The sequence below is a fragment of the Taudactylus pleione genome, unplaced genomic scaffold (genome assembly GCF_031769625.1).
Source record: "Taudactylus pleione unplaced genomic scaffold, aTauple2 ptg000540l, whole genome shotgun sequence".
NCBI classification, from domain to species: domain Eukaryota; kingdom Metazoa; phylum Chordata; class Amphibia; order Anura; family Myobatrachidae; genus Taudactylus; species Taudactylus pleione.
This window is the reverse complement of record NW_028284942.1, coordinates 1,227,451-1,243,456: the sequence shown is the minus strand read 5'-3', so window position 1 is coordinate 1,243,456 and position 16,006 is coordinate 1,227,451. Positions and strand designations below refer to the sequence as shown.

Genomic DNA, 16,006 nt, shown 5'->3' with positions numbered 1-16,006 from the left:
GCGCTCAGTAAGGCTGTGTACATTGTATAGTGTGTACCCATGGTATGTGCGCTCAGTAAGGCTGTGTACATTGTACAGTATCTACCCATGATATGTGGGCTCAGTACGGCTGTGTACATTGTATAGTGTGTACCCATGGTATGTGCGCTCAGTAAGGCTGTGTACATTGTATAGTGTGTACCCATGGTATGTGCGCTCAGTAACGCTGTGTTGATATCTGTCCAATCTGGTGGGAAGGAAAATCTGGTCTGTTTTCCAGTGTTTGGGATCAAATTTATATTTTTATTTGCTCCCATACATTACCAGACAGATTGGACAGATATATATATGTGTACGCAGCCTTATGAAGGCACGTGCTCCAGCAAGGACATATGGAAAACATGTCCTGTTAGGGATTCCTGGGGACCGGAGATGGGAAACTGTTCTAGCTCTTCACTGTGTACTGTAAGTGATTATCCTCCAATAAATGCTTCATCCTCTCCCCTATGCTACATACACATGGCCGGCTGGATTGTTACACATGTAACGTACATCCTGGTAGGTTAACTGTGGATTCCAGCATGACAGGTCATGCTGGGACTTATGGTCCCACTACAGCTGTGGAGTCACAGACTGTACAACACTGCTGACACTCAGTAATTATTGCAGATGTGGGAGCAGAGAAAATAAGATGGGTGATTGCACACAACTCGCACAGATATTAGGAGACAGAGGAATAGGTCAGTAGTGGAGGAGAGAGGCTGGCTGGGAGATGTGGTGCGCTATCAGAGGGCGTATAATGGGGGAGGGGGAGCAGAGAAGTAGGGTAAGACGATGGGGGCAGAGACTTTATCCTAGGTTTCTGGGGAGAATGACCTGAGGGTGGAATGAGGAGGAAAAGGTGGGTGGGCTGTGAGGGATCGGGCCTGGGGAAATATCTTGTCATATGGTGTTGTGTACTTGTGTATATTATACTATGTGTAGTAATCACTGGTTAGCAGGTGTGTGACCTGTTTGTAGTGATCAGTGTGTATCAGGTTTGTGAGATAAGTGTGTATCAGGTGTGTAATATCCGCTTGTTCTCTGTATAGTGATCAGTGTGCATCAGGTGGGTGATATCGGTGTCATTCCTGTTTTATTATGTTACATGTGCTCTGTAATATTTATTATATTTATATTTTTAGACAAGTGAGCCGTGAGGAACCAGAGAACCTTTACTAGAAGTCACATGAGGGTGAGACGTGTCCTGGATAAATCACTGACCACTGAGGATGGACAAGGACAGGAGTCACATGACTGAGAGGATACTAAATCTCACCCTGGAGATCATCTACCTGCTGACTGCGGAGGTGAGAGGGTCTGGGAGTGTCACAGTGACATCACTTATATCTATAGTAATAATACAGGGACATGACTGGGGAGGTGAGAGGGTCTGGGAGTGTCACAGTGACATCACTTATATCTATAGTAATAATACAGGGACATGACTGGGGAGGTGAGAGGGTCTGGGAGTGTCACAGTGACATCACTTATATCTATAGTAATAATACAGGGACATGACTGGGGAGGTGAGGGGATCTGGGAGTGTCACAGTGACATCACTTATATCTATAGTAATAATACAGGGACATGACTGGGGAGGTGAGGGGATCTGGGAGTGTCACTGTGACATCACTTATATCTATAGTAATAATACAGGAACATGACTGGGGAGGTGAGGGGATCTGGGAGTGTCACAGTGACATCACTTATATCTATAGTAATAATACAGGGACATGACTGGGGAGGTGAGAGGGTCTGGGAGTGTCACAGTGACATCACTTATATCTATAGTAATAATACAGGGACATGACTGGGGAGGTGAGGGGATCTGGGAGTGTCACATTGACATCACTTATATCTATAGTAATAATACAGGGACATGACTGGGGAGGTGAGAGGGTCTGGGAGTGTCACAGTGACATCACTTATATCTATAGTAATAATACAGGGACATGGCTGGGGAGGTGAGGGGATCTGGGAGTGTATTCAGTGACATTTTTTTGTCTTCCCCAATACACAGGATTACACAGTAGTGAAGAAGACATCCGGTGAGTGTGAGACACCCAGCAGCCGTCCCCGTGTGTCAGGAGGACTGAGCATGACCCAGAGCCCCATCACGGTGCTTCCACCTCACTCACTGATACATCAGAGACACAATGACCAGAAGATCCTGGAACTCACCAACAGGATCATTCAGCTGCTGACTGGAGAGGTGATTGCTGGGAATGGGATAGTATACAGTAACACCAGGGGATGGGTCTGGGTGATGACTGGAGAGGTGACTGCTGGGAATGGGACATTATACAGTAACATCAGGGGATGTGTCTGGGTGATGACTGGAGAGGTGACTGCTGGGAATGGGACATTATACAGTAACACCTTGGAATGTGTCTGGGTGATGACTGGGGAGGTGACTGCTGGGAATGGGACATTATACAGTAACACCAGGGGATGTGTCTGGGTGGTGACTGGGGAGGTGACTGCTGGGAATGGGACATTATACAGTAACACCAGGGGATGTGTCTGGGTGATGACTGGGGAGGTGACTGCTGGGAATGGGACATTATACAGTAACACCAGGAGATGTGTCTGGGTGATGACTGGGGAGGTGACTGTTGGGAATGGGACATTATACAGTAATACCAGGTGATGTGTCTGGGTGATGACTGGAGAGGTGACTGCTGGGAATGGGACATTATATAGTAACACCAGGTGATGTGTCTGGGTGATGACTGGAGAGGTGACTGCTGGGAATGGGACATTATACAGTAACACCAGGGGATGTGTCTAGGTGATGACTGGGGAGGTGACTGCTGGGAATGGGACATTGTACAGGTCACTATAGCAATGCCTAACATAAATTTGGCCACAACATTGGCTTAATTATCTCCAGCCGATGCTGACAATCACTCAGTAGCACAATTGATGTTACTTCTGCTCACACACCTCAATCAGCAGCAGGGAAATGCCTGGTTAGTAATTGTAGCACAGCACATTATTAGTCCAGCAGATATATTGCAAGGAACAACTTGCAATATATCTTTCATATTCAGGGACTTGTCCACCTCCTTTGTACATTGTACATGGTACTGTCACCCAGTAAAATACTTTTGGAGAGGTTTTCAATTGTATACCTTTACTCACTTAATGACGCCACTATCCCCTTCCCCGCCCCGTGACTCCTCCTTGGAATGGATCATAAGGAGCACAAACGGTTACTGATTGCTCGGTGGAAGCTTGTAAATGTTTCCTTCAAACCATGATACAGACATACCTACCTTGCATAGTTTTATTCAAGAATAATCTCTTTTTTAGTGCATGTATCAAATGCATTTGGTGGTATCCTCTTTGGACAAGTGTGAGGAGACTAAGACTTTTTGAAAACTTTTATTGATCTCCATACATTTGTCATTAATAATAGCATGTACAAATAAGGAAGGGTCCAGGACGTGTTCTACCAAGTTTGTGGCATCCTCAGTGGGTTTCCTTTCTAGACGGATGTATTTTATATTTTTCTGTTTTCTATTATTTTTTAGGTTGATGTTGTAATTAATATTAAGGTTGAAAATATAGAGGGAGAAGAAGAGACGTATGTGACTGATATGAACACAGAAGATATAGAGGGAGAAGAAGAGACGTATGTGAGGCATATGAAGGCAGAAGATATAGAGGGAGAAGAGACTTATGTGACTGATATGAAGGCAGAAGATATAGAGGGAGAAGAAGAGCCATATGTGACTGATATGGAGGCAGAAGATATAGAGGGAGAAGAAGAGACGTATGTGACTGATCTTAAGACAGAAGCTACAGAGGGAGAAGAAGAGATAAATGTTTCTAATATGAAGATAAAAAATACAGAGGAGGAAGAAGAGACGTATGTGACTGATGATAATAAAGCAGAACATACAGAGGGAGAAGAGATGTATGCAAGAGGTGATCAGCAGTTCAAGGAGGAGGAAATCCCTACAGATATCGATACAGGTAATCAGCACTTATATTTTTGCAGAATAATGTCACATATTCGCTTTGCTCAGTCACTACAGCAATCTCTTCTTCACTATCCTCTTCTATTACCAACTAAAGAGGGAAAAGTATCTGGACAGTGAGGAGTCAGGAGCCATCAGCCCCTATTATACTCCTGCTCTCCCCCTCACATCATGTCACTGTGTGTTACCATCCCAGAGATCTGACCAGTCTTCTCCCCACACTCTCTGGTGTATCTCATACATCAGTAGAAGGGATGTCATCATGATCCTACCTGTGTTCAGGGCTGTAAAGGGCTGTGCTGAATCCCTGTGGGGGGCATTGGCTAATCACTGGAGGTGTGGCCATGACCCCTTAGGATTTAAAAAGGGAAAAAAAATATTTTTGTAGTGGTGCGCTGTGAGCCCCTCAGCTCTCCGAAAAAACTGGTGGAGGTGCGATCAGTGAGATTATCCTATTGAATAATAATACCTTACTAGTTCATTCTTTATATGTGTATGCTAATACTGCAATACTAAAGCAGAATAAAGCTTACCACACATCTAAAGATCATCTGTCCAACCAGCCAACTAGTTGATTGGTTGGAATTAAAATATGGTAACGTATGGGAGTAGCTGATGATCAGCAATTTGCTCCTAAATACCAGAAAACAGATGAAAATGGTCGGTCAGACAAGTTGGAACAAATTGTTTAGATCAAACATTTAAAAAACAGTTTTTGTCCATGTTCCGGCGTTTGTGAGCAAATTGCTGATCATCAGTTACTCCCATAAGTTAACAGATTTTCATTCCAACCAATCAACTAGTTGGCTGGTTGGACAGATAATCTTTAGATGTGTGGCCAGTTTAAGAGGCGTGACTTTATATTGCATTCTTGTGTAGCACATTTTGTGATGCTTTTACAAACTGTGCACCAACCCTCCACTGTATTAGAGGGCCGCCAGAATTGTGTCCCCCGCTTATATACCGTGTCCATCATCTAATGTTAGAGACTAGTGTAAAACATCAGCAATAAGTTCAAAAAGGCTGCAAGCGGATATCCTATGACTCCACCTTAATAGAGTTCCCATCTTCTAGAGATGGAGGTCTTTGGACTCCAGATAAACGTTTTATTACAAAGTATTTACACTGGTATCTAATTTTAGATGATGGTCACAGTGTAGAAGAACTTAGGCTTGTTATTATTGTGTATAACCCTGAGGAAGTCATACAGACCACACTGGTGGTCAGGACGAAACGCGTTGTGAAGACTGATGGATGCTTGTGTCAGAGGGGGGCATTCAGACCCGTTCGCGAGCGGCAGTACGCTCGCAAGCGGGTCGATGTTCCCCACTGCGCATGCGCACGACGGAGGGAGCTCCGTCGTGCGCATGCGCGAGACCCGGGGAGCGATGGCCTTTCCATCGCTCCGGGTCTCGCACCAAAGGGGGCGTGCTGTCGATGTTGATTGACAGCACGCCCTCTTTGGTGGGCGTGCCTGCCAGACGGAGGCGTTCCCATGGGAACGCCTACCGTCTGAAGCCGGCCCCACTGACATCACTAGTGATGTCAGTGGGAGTGATTTTGGCTCTGATAGAGCCAAAATCACTCCATGGCTTGTGGCAGGGAGACCCTACTGCAGGGTCTCCGTCGCAAGTCCGATGGTCGCGATGGTCAAGACCATCGTGACCATCTTTTTGGCCACTCGCATATGCTGTGGGTGGTCACCCACAGCTATGCGAGCGGCCAGGAGGCCGCTCCATTTTCATGGAGGAGGGCCCTGATTCAGAGCGAGCGCTCTGGTCAGAGCGTTCAGCTCTGAATCAGGCCCAGTGTCCATTATCTTCAACTTTTTAGAAAGATTTTTCAGATAAGTGATTCATAGGGCTCGATTCAATTGATCGCAAAGTAAATAGTGCCGGGAGGGAGCTACCGGCGCTATTCAATTCTGCGTGCTGGTAGGTCAGGGAATGCCCGTTCTCCCGCCCCTTAAACAGGGTGTTTAGTCGTGAGAACGGCCATTCTTTGACTAAACTTCCCGGCACGATGTGGTTTTCCCGGCACTAAGGGCAGAAAACAGCACCGCGCCTAGACTTTTTTGGGATTTGTGCTCGCATCCCAGGGGGATAAGAAATCCTTATCCGGGCTTTGCAGCGCGCTGAATTGAATAGCTTCGGGAGCTAATTTCCGGCGCTATTCAATTCACGTTGAATTGAATCGAGCTCATATATTTTAATCATAGTACGTTTGGATTTATCTTGTTTTTCCAGTTATATTGGGTGCACTAGAATGGATATTTTCACCATTTTTGTGAGATGATCATGTGACATGTTTATTTTTGGGACAGGACCACGTGGTTCTGACACATTTCCCTCTGGATGTATTGGTGATTTTATCTGGACAATATTGCACAAATATATAGAGACACACACTATTGCACAAATATATAGAGACACACACTATTGCACAAATATTTAGAGACACACACATATAACAAGAGATATGGTAAGAACTTAGCTTTGTTATCTCTGTTTCTACGAAGTCTATAGGGTCCACAGGGTTGACCTTGGGGTACAGGTTGGGAACCAAATCCGGGCACCACGCAGTTAAAGCTTTTAGCTCCCAGGATGCACTGGGTCCACTCTCCCTATAACCCCACCCCAAGCCAGCGGCACCTCAGTTTGTAAGTAGCCAAAGGCCGGAGGAGGAGAGAAAAAGAGAGAGAAAACTGGAACACTCAATAACCATACTCACAGAAATGGGAGACGGAAAACCGGTGACCAGCCACACAGCCCATATGAAGCCAGGTGCGTCAGGGCAGGCGCCCTGTGGACCCTATGGACTTCGTAGAAACAGAGATAACAAAGGTAAGTTCTTACCATATCTCTTGTTTTCTACTTCAGGGTCCATAGGGGGTCCACAGGGTTGACCTTGGGGATGTCCCAAAGAAGTTCAACTAAGGGTGGGGACGCTCCTGTGCTGAGAGGAGAATCCGTCGCCAAAAAGAAAGCATCCTGAGAGGCAAAGGAAACCAATGCCTAGAACCTTAAAAAAGGTGTGGACAGAAGACCACTTGGCCACCTAGTAAGGCAAAACAGCCGAGGCGCCACAGCGAGCCGCCCACGAGGGTTACATGGCCCGAGAAAAAAAACAAAAACAAGCATCAACCACAGAAAGGCCTACTCATGGGTAGGCCCCTGAGGAAGATATACGAAGCCATCCAGCCAACATTTGAGTATAGGCCGGCCATCCTTTCCTGTGAAGTCCAGAAATCTCAGACCACCAATAAGGAGTCCGATTTCCGTAAGGAACTTGAACAGATCACATAAATCCAAAGAGGCCGGACCACAGTCAAGGAGGCCACACCAGCCGAGAGGACTGGGGACTGAGTGGCCGTACCATAAGTTCCAGAATAATATGGAACCTAAAAACCACATTAAGAAGAAACACAGGGTGAGAGGAACTCACACCCTGACATGATGCCCTCCAGAAGAGGGAGCCACATGAGAACGCTCCCAATTCAGACACTCTCCTGGTTAATATAAAACACCCTGAGAGAAAGAGAGAGCCTAAGCAATAGACCATGTAATGGCTATCACAACCAGCGGTTCCATCGACTGTCCCCGGAGGGAACGAAGAACCACTACTAACTCCCAAGGAGTCCCTAGGGAGGACGACTGGAGGCATAATCCCGAAAACACACCAAAGGATGAACTGGATACCAGAGTGGAGAAATTCCATATCTTAACCATACCGACAGTGTAGAGATCCTCACTGTCAGGAAGGCCAGGCCGAGGGTGAAACCCAAGCCAGCCGTAAGGAATGCCAGAATATCTGGAAATCCTGGACACCGGAGGATCGTATCGACAGGTACGATACCATAAGAATTATGTATGCCACAGTCTGTGGCAGATCCCAGCAAAGTCTGGCCTATCTGCTCTAAACATCTCAATGAAGACAGAGCCAGGGAAGCCGTAGGACCACAGTAGGGGCGCAGTCAAAGACAAATGATCCAGGTCCAGGGAAAAACAAGAACCCTGAGACAACAGGTCCAGATAGTGAAGCAGTAGGAACGGAGCATCGCTGAGGAGACTCCGAAAATCTTAGTACCAGTGACGTCTGGGATGAACTGGGGCCCCCAGAAGGAAAGCCCCTCCATCTCGAATTAAACTTCCGAAGACCTCGAGGAAGAAAGGAGACCGGAGAACACAGGTACACAAAGTGGAAGGACCACTCCACTGACAAAGAGTCACTGAAGGTAGCTTCAGTACTCCTAGAGCTGAACTGTAACACCGGTAGTGTGTGATAGAGTCAAAAGGCCATGAGGATCAATCACCCCAGAGAGGCCCCCTCTGCTCACCAGTAGTTGAAACCTCTCTCGGAGAAGAGACTAGTCCCCGGGATGCATGTCGTGACGGCTGAGGAAGCCCGCTTCCCAATGGAGAGCTCCCGGAATGAACACTGCAGAGTTGGCCAGGAGAAGACCCTTGGACTATGTCAGAATGTATGACATTCCTGTCATTGCCACCCAACTACCAGCGTAGCCTAGATGGAAGCCACTGTTGTGACACTGTCGGACTGAACCTATGCAGGTTTACTGTGACATATGGGTTAGGCCAGAGTGAAGGCCCAAGACAGCCTAAAGTTCCAACAAGTTAAGTGGCAGGGCGGAAGTGACAGACGTCCAGCTGCCCCGAAATGAATGCGGACCAGACACTGTCTGTAGCAAAGAATACCCTGGACGAGATGGCCATAGCCACCTGGACAGAGACCTACTCGCCTCCGGAAAGAGCATCATCGTTCGAACAGCGATCCGATGGAAAAAACTCGATCCATCTGGAGAGTAGTCAATTATGGCAAGGCCTGGAAAGGAACTGAGCACATTCCACCCTACCAAAAGGTAGACAGACACTCTGGTAGACCGCGCATCACCAAGAGTAATGACATATGTCGACTGCGTGGACATCCGCACACTCCAAGTTGAAGACCGGAGATCTTGTCTTACGCCAGAAAAATTCTCAGAGTCTGAGAATCCAGCAGTGCTCCCAGATGAAGAAAACCCTGTGAGGGATGTAGGGAGGACTTTTTCTCCGTTGACTAATTATCTGTGCCGAGAAGAAGCCACGGTTATCCTGACCTGACGGTAAAGTACCTCGGTGATCCTGCTAAAAGCAGGTGGCCATCCAGATAAAGGAGCATTCGGATACACTGAACTGGTGAACTGTCAGAAAATCCATAAAGCTGGTAAACCCCGGTGGAGTTGAGGACAGTCCCAAAAGGCAGAGCCCGAAACTTGCAAGTGTTGCTGCGGCGCAGCAAACTTGAACCCATGCTGATGAGAGGGCTCTGTATGTACCCATAGGTACGTATCCTGAATACACAGATATACCATAAAGTCCCCAGGCTCCAAACGTCGGATGATGGAGCATGGAAGATTCCAACTGAGTCCAGGCACCCTTGGAAACTGATTCAGGGATTTGAGACAGAGTATAGGCAAATGAGGACCAGTCGGTCACTGCCCCCGAAAGAAAGTAGAACAAACAGTCCCTTGCTAAGATAGTGAGGCTGGCCGAAATAGCTCTGCTTACCGCAAAGACTGTATAGCTTTCTAGGTTTGTAAGGCCCTGATCAGGTCTGAAGAAGGGCCCGTGTAACAACGCCTGTGAGGAGGCCGCCTGAGCAATGAGAGGCCGTTGAGAATCAGTATCTCACTCTGGAATCCCCCAGATATAGACCTGTCCCGTCAGGCTGAAGGTTTATCCTCAGGCGTAGAAGCAGGGTCGTCCGGAAGACCAGGACCGCTCGGTACTGGATATGGTGGCCCTCGTGGAGGCCAACAGCCTAGGAAAAAACAGGCATTTAGGCTGACCCTGAGGAAAAAAAGACTTAACAGAGTTAGTCCGAATGTAGTGGGAGTAGCTAAAGACGGTATCTCTCCATTAGTGATACTGCCAATGATGCAACAATCTTGTCAAGGTCAGGACCAAACAAGATCTTCCCCATGGAAGGAGTCTGCACCTCTGTTTTCCCATAACGCAGCCATAGGGTATTGCGGCAGATACAGTCGTGGCCGAAACCCTGAAAGTTAGAAGACCGGCATCCAATGTAGGTAATCCCACATATGACAACTGCATATTTTATGTGAGCGGCAAAAGACATTTGAACCCCAGACTTGTTGGAGGGGAAAAACGTTACAAATGCATCAGCCCAGTATGCAACAGTATTAACCAACCATGCGATGGCCATGGTAGGACGGGCAACAGGCCCTGAAAACGAGTACATTGATTTCAGGCAAAGTTACCACCTACGGATCCGTAAAATCCGTCCAGGCCGGGATGGGAGGCGTATTAATGCCTGTAACCCGACGATTAACATACAAATCCCCCCCAGAAGGAGATTTCTATTACTTGTGAGGACCCTCAGGGAATGGGAAACAGGAGGCCTTTGTGACCCCTCATATCTGACGACAGCCAGACTCACGCCATGAGATCCACCTGCTGGGCAGAAACGGGGAATGTATGATACAGGTGCAGGATCGACATTCTCTATATCCAGAATGAACCTGGCTACCAGCCCCAAAGCAGGGATAATAATACTTGAAAGCGGCTCCCCCCATGTGAGAGGGAAAGAGCCGAAAACACCATCCAGTTCACGGCAGAGCCACTGGGAAGTAACCACAGGGCGTATATCATGCCAGTTAGTATTTTGTAGAAAACGACATCCACCAGGGTGGCCGTTGTGGTAATCCCTGCAAGGGGAATGACAGACCGATGTGGTACCGGAGGAAATTCATGTACTGTGAAAAACCCCGGCAGGGAGCGATAGTCTGTGACACAGGGGTAAAGTGCAAGAAATTGCGAGATACCCCGAGTTGAAAAGGGCAGTATGGTGAAGTAACCCCAAGCGAGTTACGACAACGGGGCCCGCCCGGCGGTCCTCAAAGGAGAGGATCCTGAGAAATAAACCGCCCAAGGGGGTCGTGCAAGGGTTCCTGGCACCAGATGGCGCCGCATACATAAACCTTTCTGAGTCAAATCCTCTGCACGAATACCTGCAGGCGATAAGTCAGTGAAATTGAATACGGGCATAATGGAAATAGGCAAAAATTACAGACTTTTCGCCCCATTTTGAATATGGCCCTATGTGTATTATGTAATCGCAGCCCAGTGATGATAGGAGAGGTGCTGTCCTGAAGTAGGAGTTGAAAGGTGTAGTTCCAATACCTATGTCCCGCTTCTGCTTTCATACCATGTCCAAGCAGTGAATGGGAGGAGGAGAGAGCGGGTCATAGGATTGAAATCACAGGAGGAGGAAAGAAGTCACTTCTGATGCAGGGCGAGTGTAGCTGTGAGCACCGATATCCAGGAGCATGGAGGGAAAGACAAAGGGCCTGATTCAGCTGCGGAAGTTGTTGCTATTGCAGCTGCTAACATTGTAGCAGTTGTGAAGCTTTATTATGGTAATGAAGCAGGAGGCGTCCATTTGTCCTGCATGCATTACTGATCCAAGCAGAGTCCAAGGACGCAGCATCGGATCATCTGCGATCACATTGGCCAGCCTTGCTGACCATGGGGTCAGGCAAACCACGCAGATGCACAAAAGAGACCTGGCCTCTCCAATCCTTCCCCAACCGTGGTGACACTCCTTAATATCGGGAAAACAGAGACCGTCGCTGCCCCATAAATGCCAACAGACTGTTAATCATTGACAGTCTGCTGCCAAACTCCGTCCAACAGACATGTACTGCACATTTGCATTATGGGTCTGGCGCATGCGCATATTCCTTACCCTTGGGAGTCTGCGATCAGGCTCAAAGTACCTGATCGGGTTGTGCTATATATGCTGCAACCCATGTGCCCCATGGGGCAGGTTGGAGGTCCCACCACTCACTGCTGGGATCACCCCATGTGTAGGGGCCGGTTGGAGGTCCCACCGCTCACTGCTGGGATCACCCCATGTGTAGCGACATGTGTTTCTCTTAAAAATATTTTTTTAATTTACAATTATTAAGAGTTATTTCTTCCATACAGCTCCACAGGGCGACAATGGGGTGTAGGTGGTACTTGGAGGACCAGACACCAACAGCAAAGTTTTTTTCTATAACAGGATGCTCCAGTCCTTCCCCCTATGCCCCGCCTAAATCCCAAAGGCAACTCAGTTTCTTTGGTGTCCGGCAGAAGGTGGATCACCGTTATACAGTGGGGCTGTTATAAGCAGGCCAAGCTTTATTTTTATTATTTCTTCTTTGGGGTCCTTGGGGTCCACAGCCATTACGTTGGGGTATGAATCCCGGTCACCAAACAGTTAACACAAACGAACTCTCTGCTACCAGGATGCACCGGGGTTCCTCCTCATATACCCCACCCCCTGCCTCAGGTAGCCAGTTCTTCCTGTTTGGTGTGTACACCACATAGACAGTGGGACTGCAGGAGCAGTCCTGCAGACGAGTAAAAAAGAAAAGAGAGTTCTACTCTATCTCAGCGGGTGGTCTGAGCTGTCCTGGAAGCAGCCTCGCACCTGATCGGAGACGCACCGGCCACGCGCTGCAACTACCTCCTCCGGCGCCGCACTGCTAGCCTTGGCAGGTCCATGGCTGGGCTTCGGCAGGGGCTCTCATGCCCTGGACCGCACCCAGATCAAGGGGATGGCGGGTGAGCAGGTGGTTGCGGCGGCCGCTGACGCCGGGACCACGTGGCGGTCCGGCCTCCGGTGGTGAGACTGGCCGGAGGCACGCTGCAGTCGGGAGGCATACGGCTTGTTTCCTACACTAGACCGCCGGGATATGATGTTCCTGACCAGCCGGGGCTTGTGGCAGCGGCCAGGTCAGTTTACCGGGCAGGTCCAAGCAGCATAGGGGAGGTATGCTTCCCCAGCGGCCCCTCCCCCAATCCAGTAGTTCAGTACTCTGGCACAGTGATTGTGGGTTGCTCCTCCCAGCCTCCATATAAGGCAGCCAGCGTGTATGTCAGTTGCTCTCTGATCGCTGCTGCTGCAGGACACTGGGCAGTCTCCCTGTATACCTTTCCTACTGCTAGTTCAGGTTTTACAGGGCTCTATCCTACCTAAGCCTAGGCTAATTGTTGGTAGTGAGAGCTTATATGCGTATGACTCATAGAAGTGTTTATGCATGACATGTGATTGTCGTCTATGGATACTGTTTCTTCTGTAAAAGAACTGTAATTCCTGTATACTGTCACTCTCTCCCCTTCCCTTACTGCAGGTGTGTGGGTTGAGAGTGGAAAGCAGCACATAGACACTCAGGACCATTGGCATAGTTGACATGTCTAAGGAGTCTGAGGGTCAGATGGCGGGAGCCCCGTTGCTGATATCCTGTGTAGCCTGCAAGGCAGGTTTGTCCCCACAGGACTTTCTACAAAATGGGCTTTGTGGGAACTGTTTCAGACAGCCACCACACCAATTAAGTTTGCCTGTTACAGGCCCTGAGCCACCTTGGGCATCATTTTCTTAGGTTATGGCTCAGGTGGCGGAGCGGCTGGCTGCCCCGGTACCAACGGTTTGGGGTTTGCCTCAGCAGATGCATCCTATGCCCATGATGTGGCCGCCTTGGATGGACCCTGGTGCTGGTAAGGTTATGGCATCCTCGGGGGGTTTTCAGCCTCAGGCTGTCAAACCAAAGCAGCCTAAATCTAGGTGCCATTTGCCTTCTCGCATGGGTGAGTACTCCAGTGCCTCCTCCGAGGAGAAACAGGCACAGGACTCTTCACAGGAGTCTAGCTCAGAGGAGGGTGATGATCATTTCCCAGTAGCCGATGTCCCCTTTCTAATAAGGGCTGTAAAATCAGTGTTAAATATCGAAGAAGGGGATCCTCTGCTTAGGAAGGCCCCCCTGTTTAAGCGCCAGAAGGTGGTTAACGCAGAATTCCCAAAGTCTGAACATTTGTCAGAACTTATGGAGGAAGCGTGGGTCTGTCCGGATAAGAGGACTGTGCCAGGTGGTAGAATCCACCATCAATTGATGCACATGTGGCGCAGCTGATTAAACGTACCACACTGTTAATCCCAGCGGCTTCGCTGAAGGAAGCCACGGATAAGAGACTGGAGACTTGTCTCAAATCAATTTTCTCACTGACAGGAACAGCCACCCGCCCAGCTATGGCCACTGCCTGGGTAGCAAGAGCTATTGAGGAGTGGGCCAAAACTTTAACGGAGTCTTTACCAGATGCCTCTAAGGAGCAACTGGATATGATCTCCTTTATTAGAGAAGGGGCCTCTTATTTGGCGGATGCCACCTTGGATGCAGGGATCCTTTCCTCCAGGGTTTCAGCGGAGTCCGTGGTGGCACGTAGGATTCTCTGGTTAAAGGATTGGAAGGCAGATGCCAGGTCCAAAAAGGCCCTAGAATCGATTCCATTCACAGGGGGTGTTCTCTATGGTCCAGAATTGGACAAAATTGTATCCTCCATGGCAGCCTCAAAGACGGCAGGTTTGCCATCAGCAACCTCGTCTAAACTGAGAGGGGCGTCCTTTCGGGGGTTTCGGCCGCAGGGCAAGGCCAAGGGTCAGCCCTCAGCGAGATTTCCACCAAAAAAGGCAGGACCTAGGAAGCCCTGCCAGAACAAACGTCCAGGATCTAGGGTCCAGGATAAACCAGTGGCCTGATGGGACGGGCCTTCCCCTGGGGGATCCCAGGGTGGGGGGCTGACTGCTTCGGTTCTCGGTGCCCTGGCACCTCACGATGGAGGATGCCTGGGTTCGAGGAATTGTCTCCCGAGGGTACGCCCTGACGTTTTGGAGGACTCCTCAAAGGTTTTTTTGTGTAAGCCCACAGGAGGGTTCAGAAAGAGCTTTGGCCCTTCAGAAAGCAATTCTTGCCTTACTAGCATCGGAGGTAGTGATTCCGGTGCCAGAGAATCAGTTCCGAGAGGGGTTTTACTCCAATCTGTTCTTGATTCAAAAACCGAACGGGTCGTACTGGCCTATTCTGAATCTGAGAGAGCTCAACAAATTTGTTCGAGCCCCCGGGTTCAGGATGGAAACATTGCAATCGATTGTGTTGGCAATGGAGCAGGGGAACTATATGGTATCCTTAGATATACAGGATGCCTACCTCCACATACCAATCACACAGGTTCATCAAAAATGTCTTCGTTTTGCGGTAGGAGGGGAACATTTTCAGTTCCAGGCCCTACCTTTTGGCCTGTCCACAGCCCCTCGGGTATTCACCAAGGTGATGGCGGTGATGATGGCATGCCTCAGACGACAAGGCGTCAGGATTTTGCCTTACATGGACGACCTCCTGTTGCTAGGGCAGTCCCTGCAGCAGTTACAGGATCATTTGAGGCTGACAGTATCATGTCTGTACAGTCATGGCTGGATCATAAACTGGCAAAAGTAGTTACCCTGTCCGGTAAAACAGATGTGTCATTTGGGAGCAAGATTGGACTCCGTGGTGCAGAAAATATATCTGCTGGAGGAGAAGATTCTTGCCTTACAATCACGAATACGCAGGTTGCTTCGCAACAGGCAGATTCTAGTGGCCATGCAAGTCCTGGGGTCGATGGTGGCAACCTTCAGGATGGTGGAATACGCTCAATTCCACTCCAGACCTCTGCAGCAATTAATTCTGTCTCGCTGGGACAAGGATCATCGCACAATCAGGTCTCAGTTGCTGCGTCTCTCTCCAGAGCTGCGGTTGTCCCTGTCCTGGTGGTTGCAGACAAAGCATCTCAGACAGGGTCACCCCTTTTGGGTGTCGGATTGGACATTGGTCAAAACCAACACCAGTCTTCAAGGTTGGGGGGCGATGACGGGGTCACACACTTTCCAAGGAAAGTGGTCAGTGGCGGAAAGCCGGCTACCGATAAACATCCTGGAACTAAGAGCTATATTCAAAGCTTTAGTGCAGGCTCAGGAAATCTTAAAGGGCAGGCCGGTGCAGATACAGTCGGACAATCGCACCGCGGTTGCCTACCTACATCATCAAGGGGGCACAAGGAGTTGGGCTGCCTTGGCAGAGGTATCAAAAATCTTGGTCTGGGCAGAGACTCATCTTCCCACGATAT

At 48.9% G+C, this 16,006-nt stretch overlaps 2 protein-coding genes across 2 annotated transcripts in view; one reads left to right on the top strand and one right to left on the bottom strand.

Moving 5' to 3' along the window:
* Window positions 1–16,006, top strand: part of LOC148500910 (uncharacterized) — a 542,640-nt gene that overhangs the window by 93,525 nt on the left and 433,109 nt on the right. The window contains 1 exon segment of the mRNA XM_088451185.1: window positions 3,582–4,002. Coding sequence (XP_088307311.1) covers window positions 3,582–4,002 — 421 coding nt within the window.
* The window catches only part of LOC148500914 (uncharacterized), a 243,827-nt gene that overhangs the window by 122,422 nt on the left and 105,399 nt on the right, over window positions 1–16,006 (bottom strand). The window lies entirely within an intron of this gene.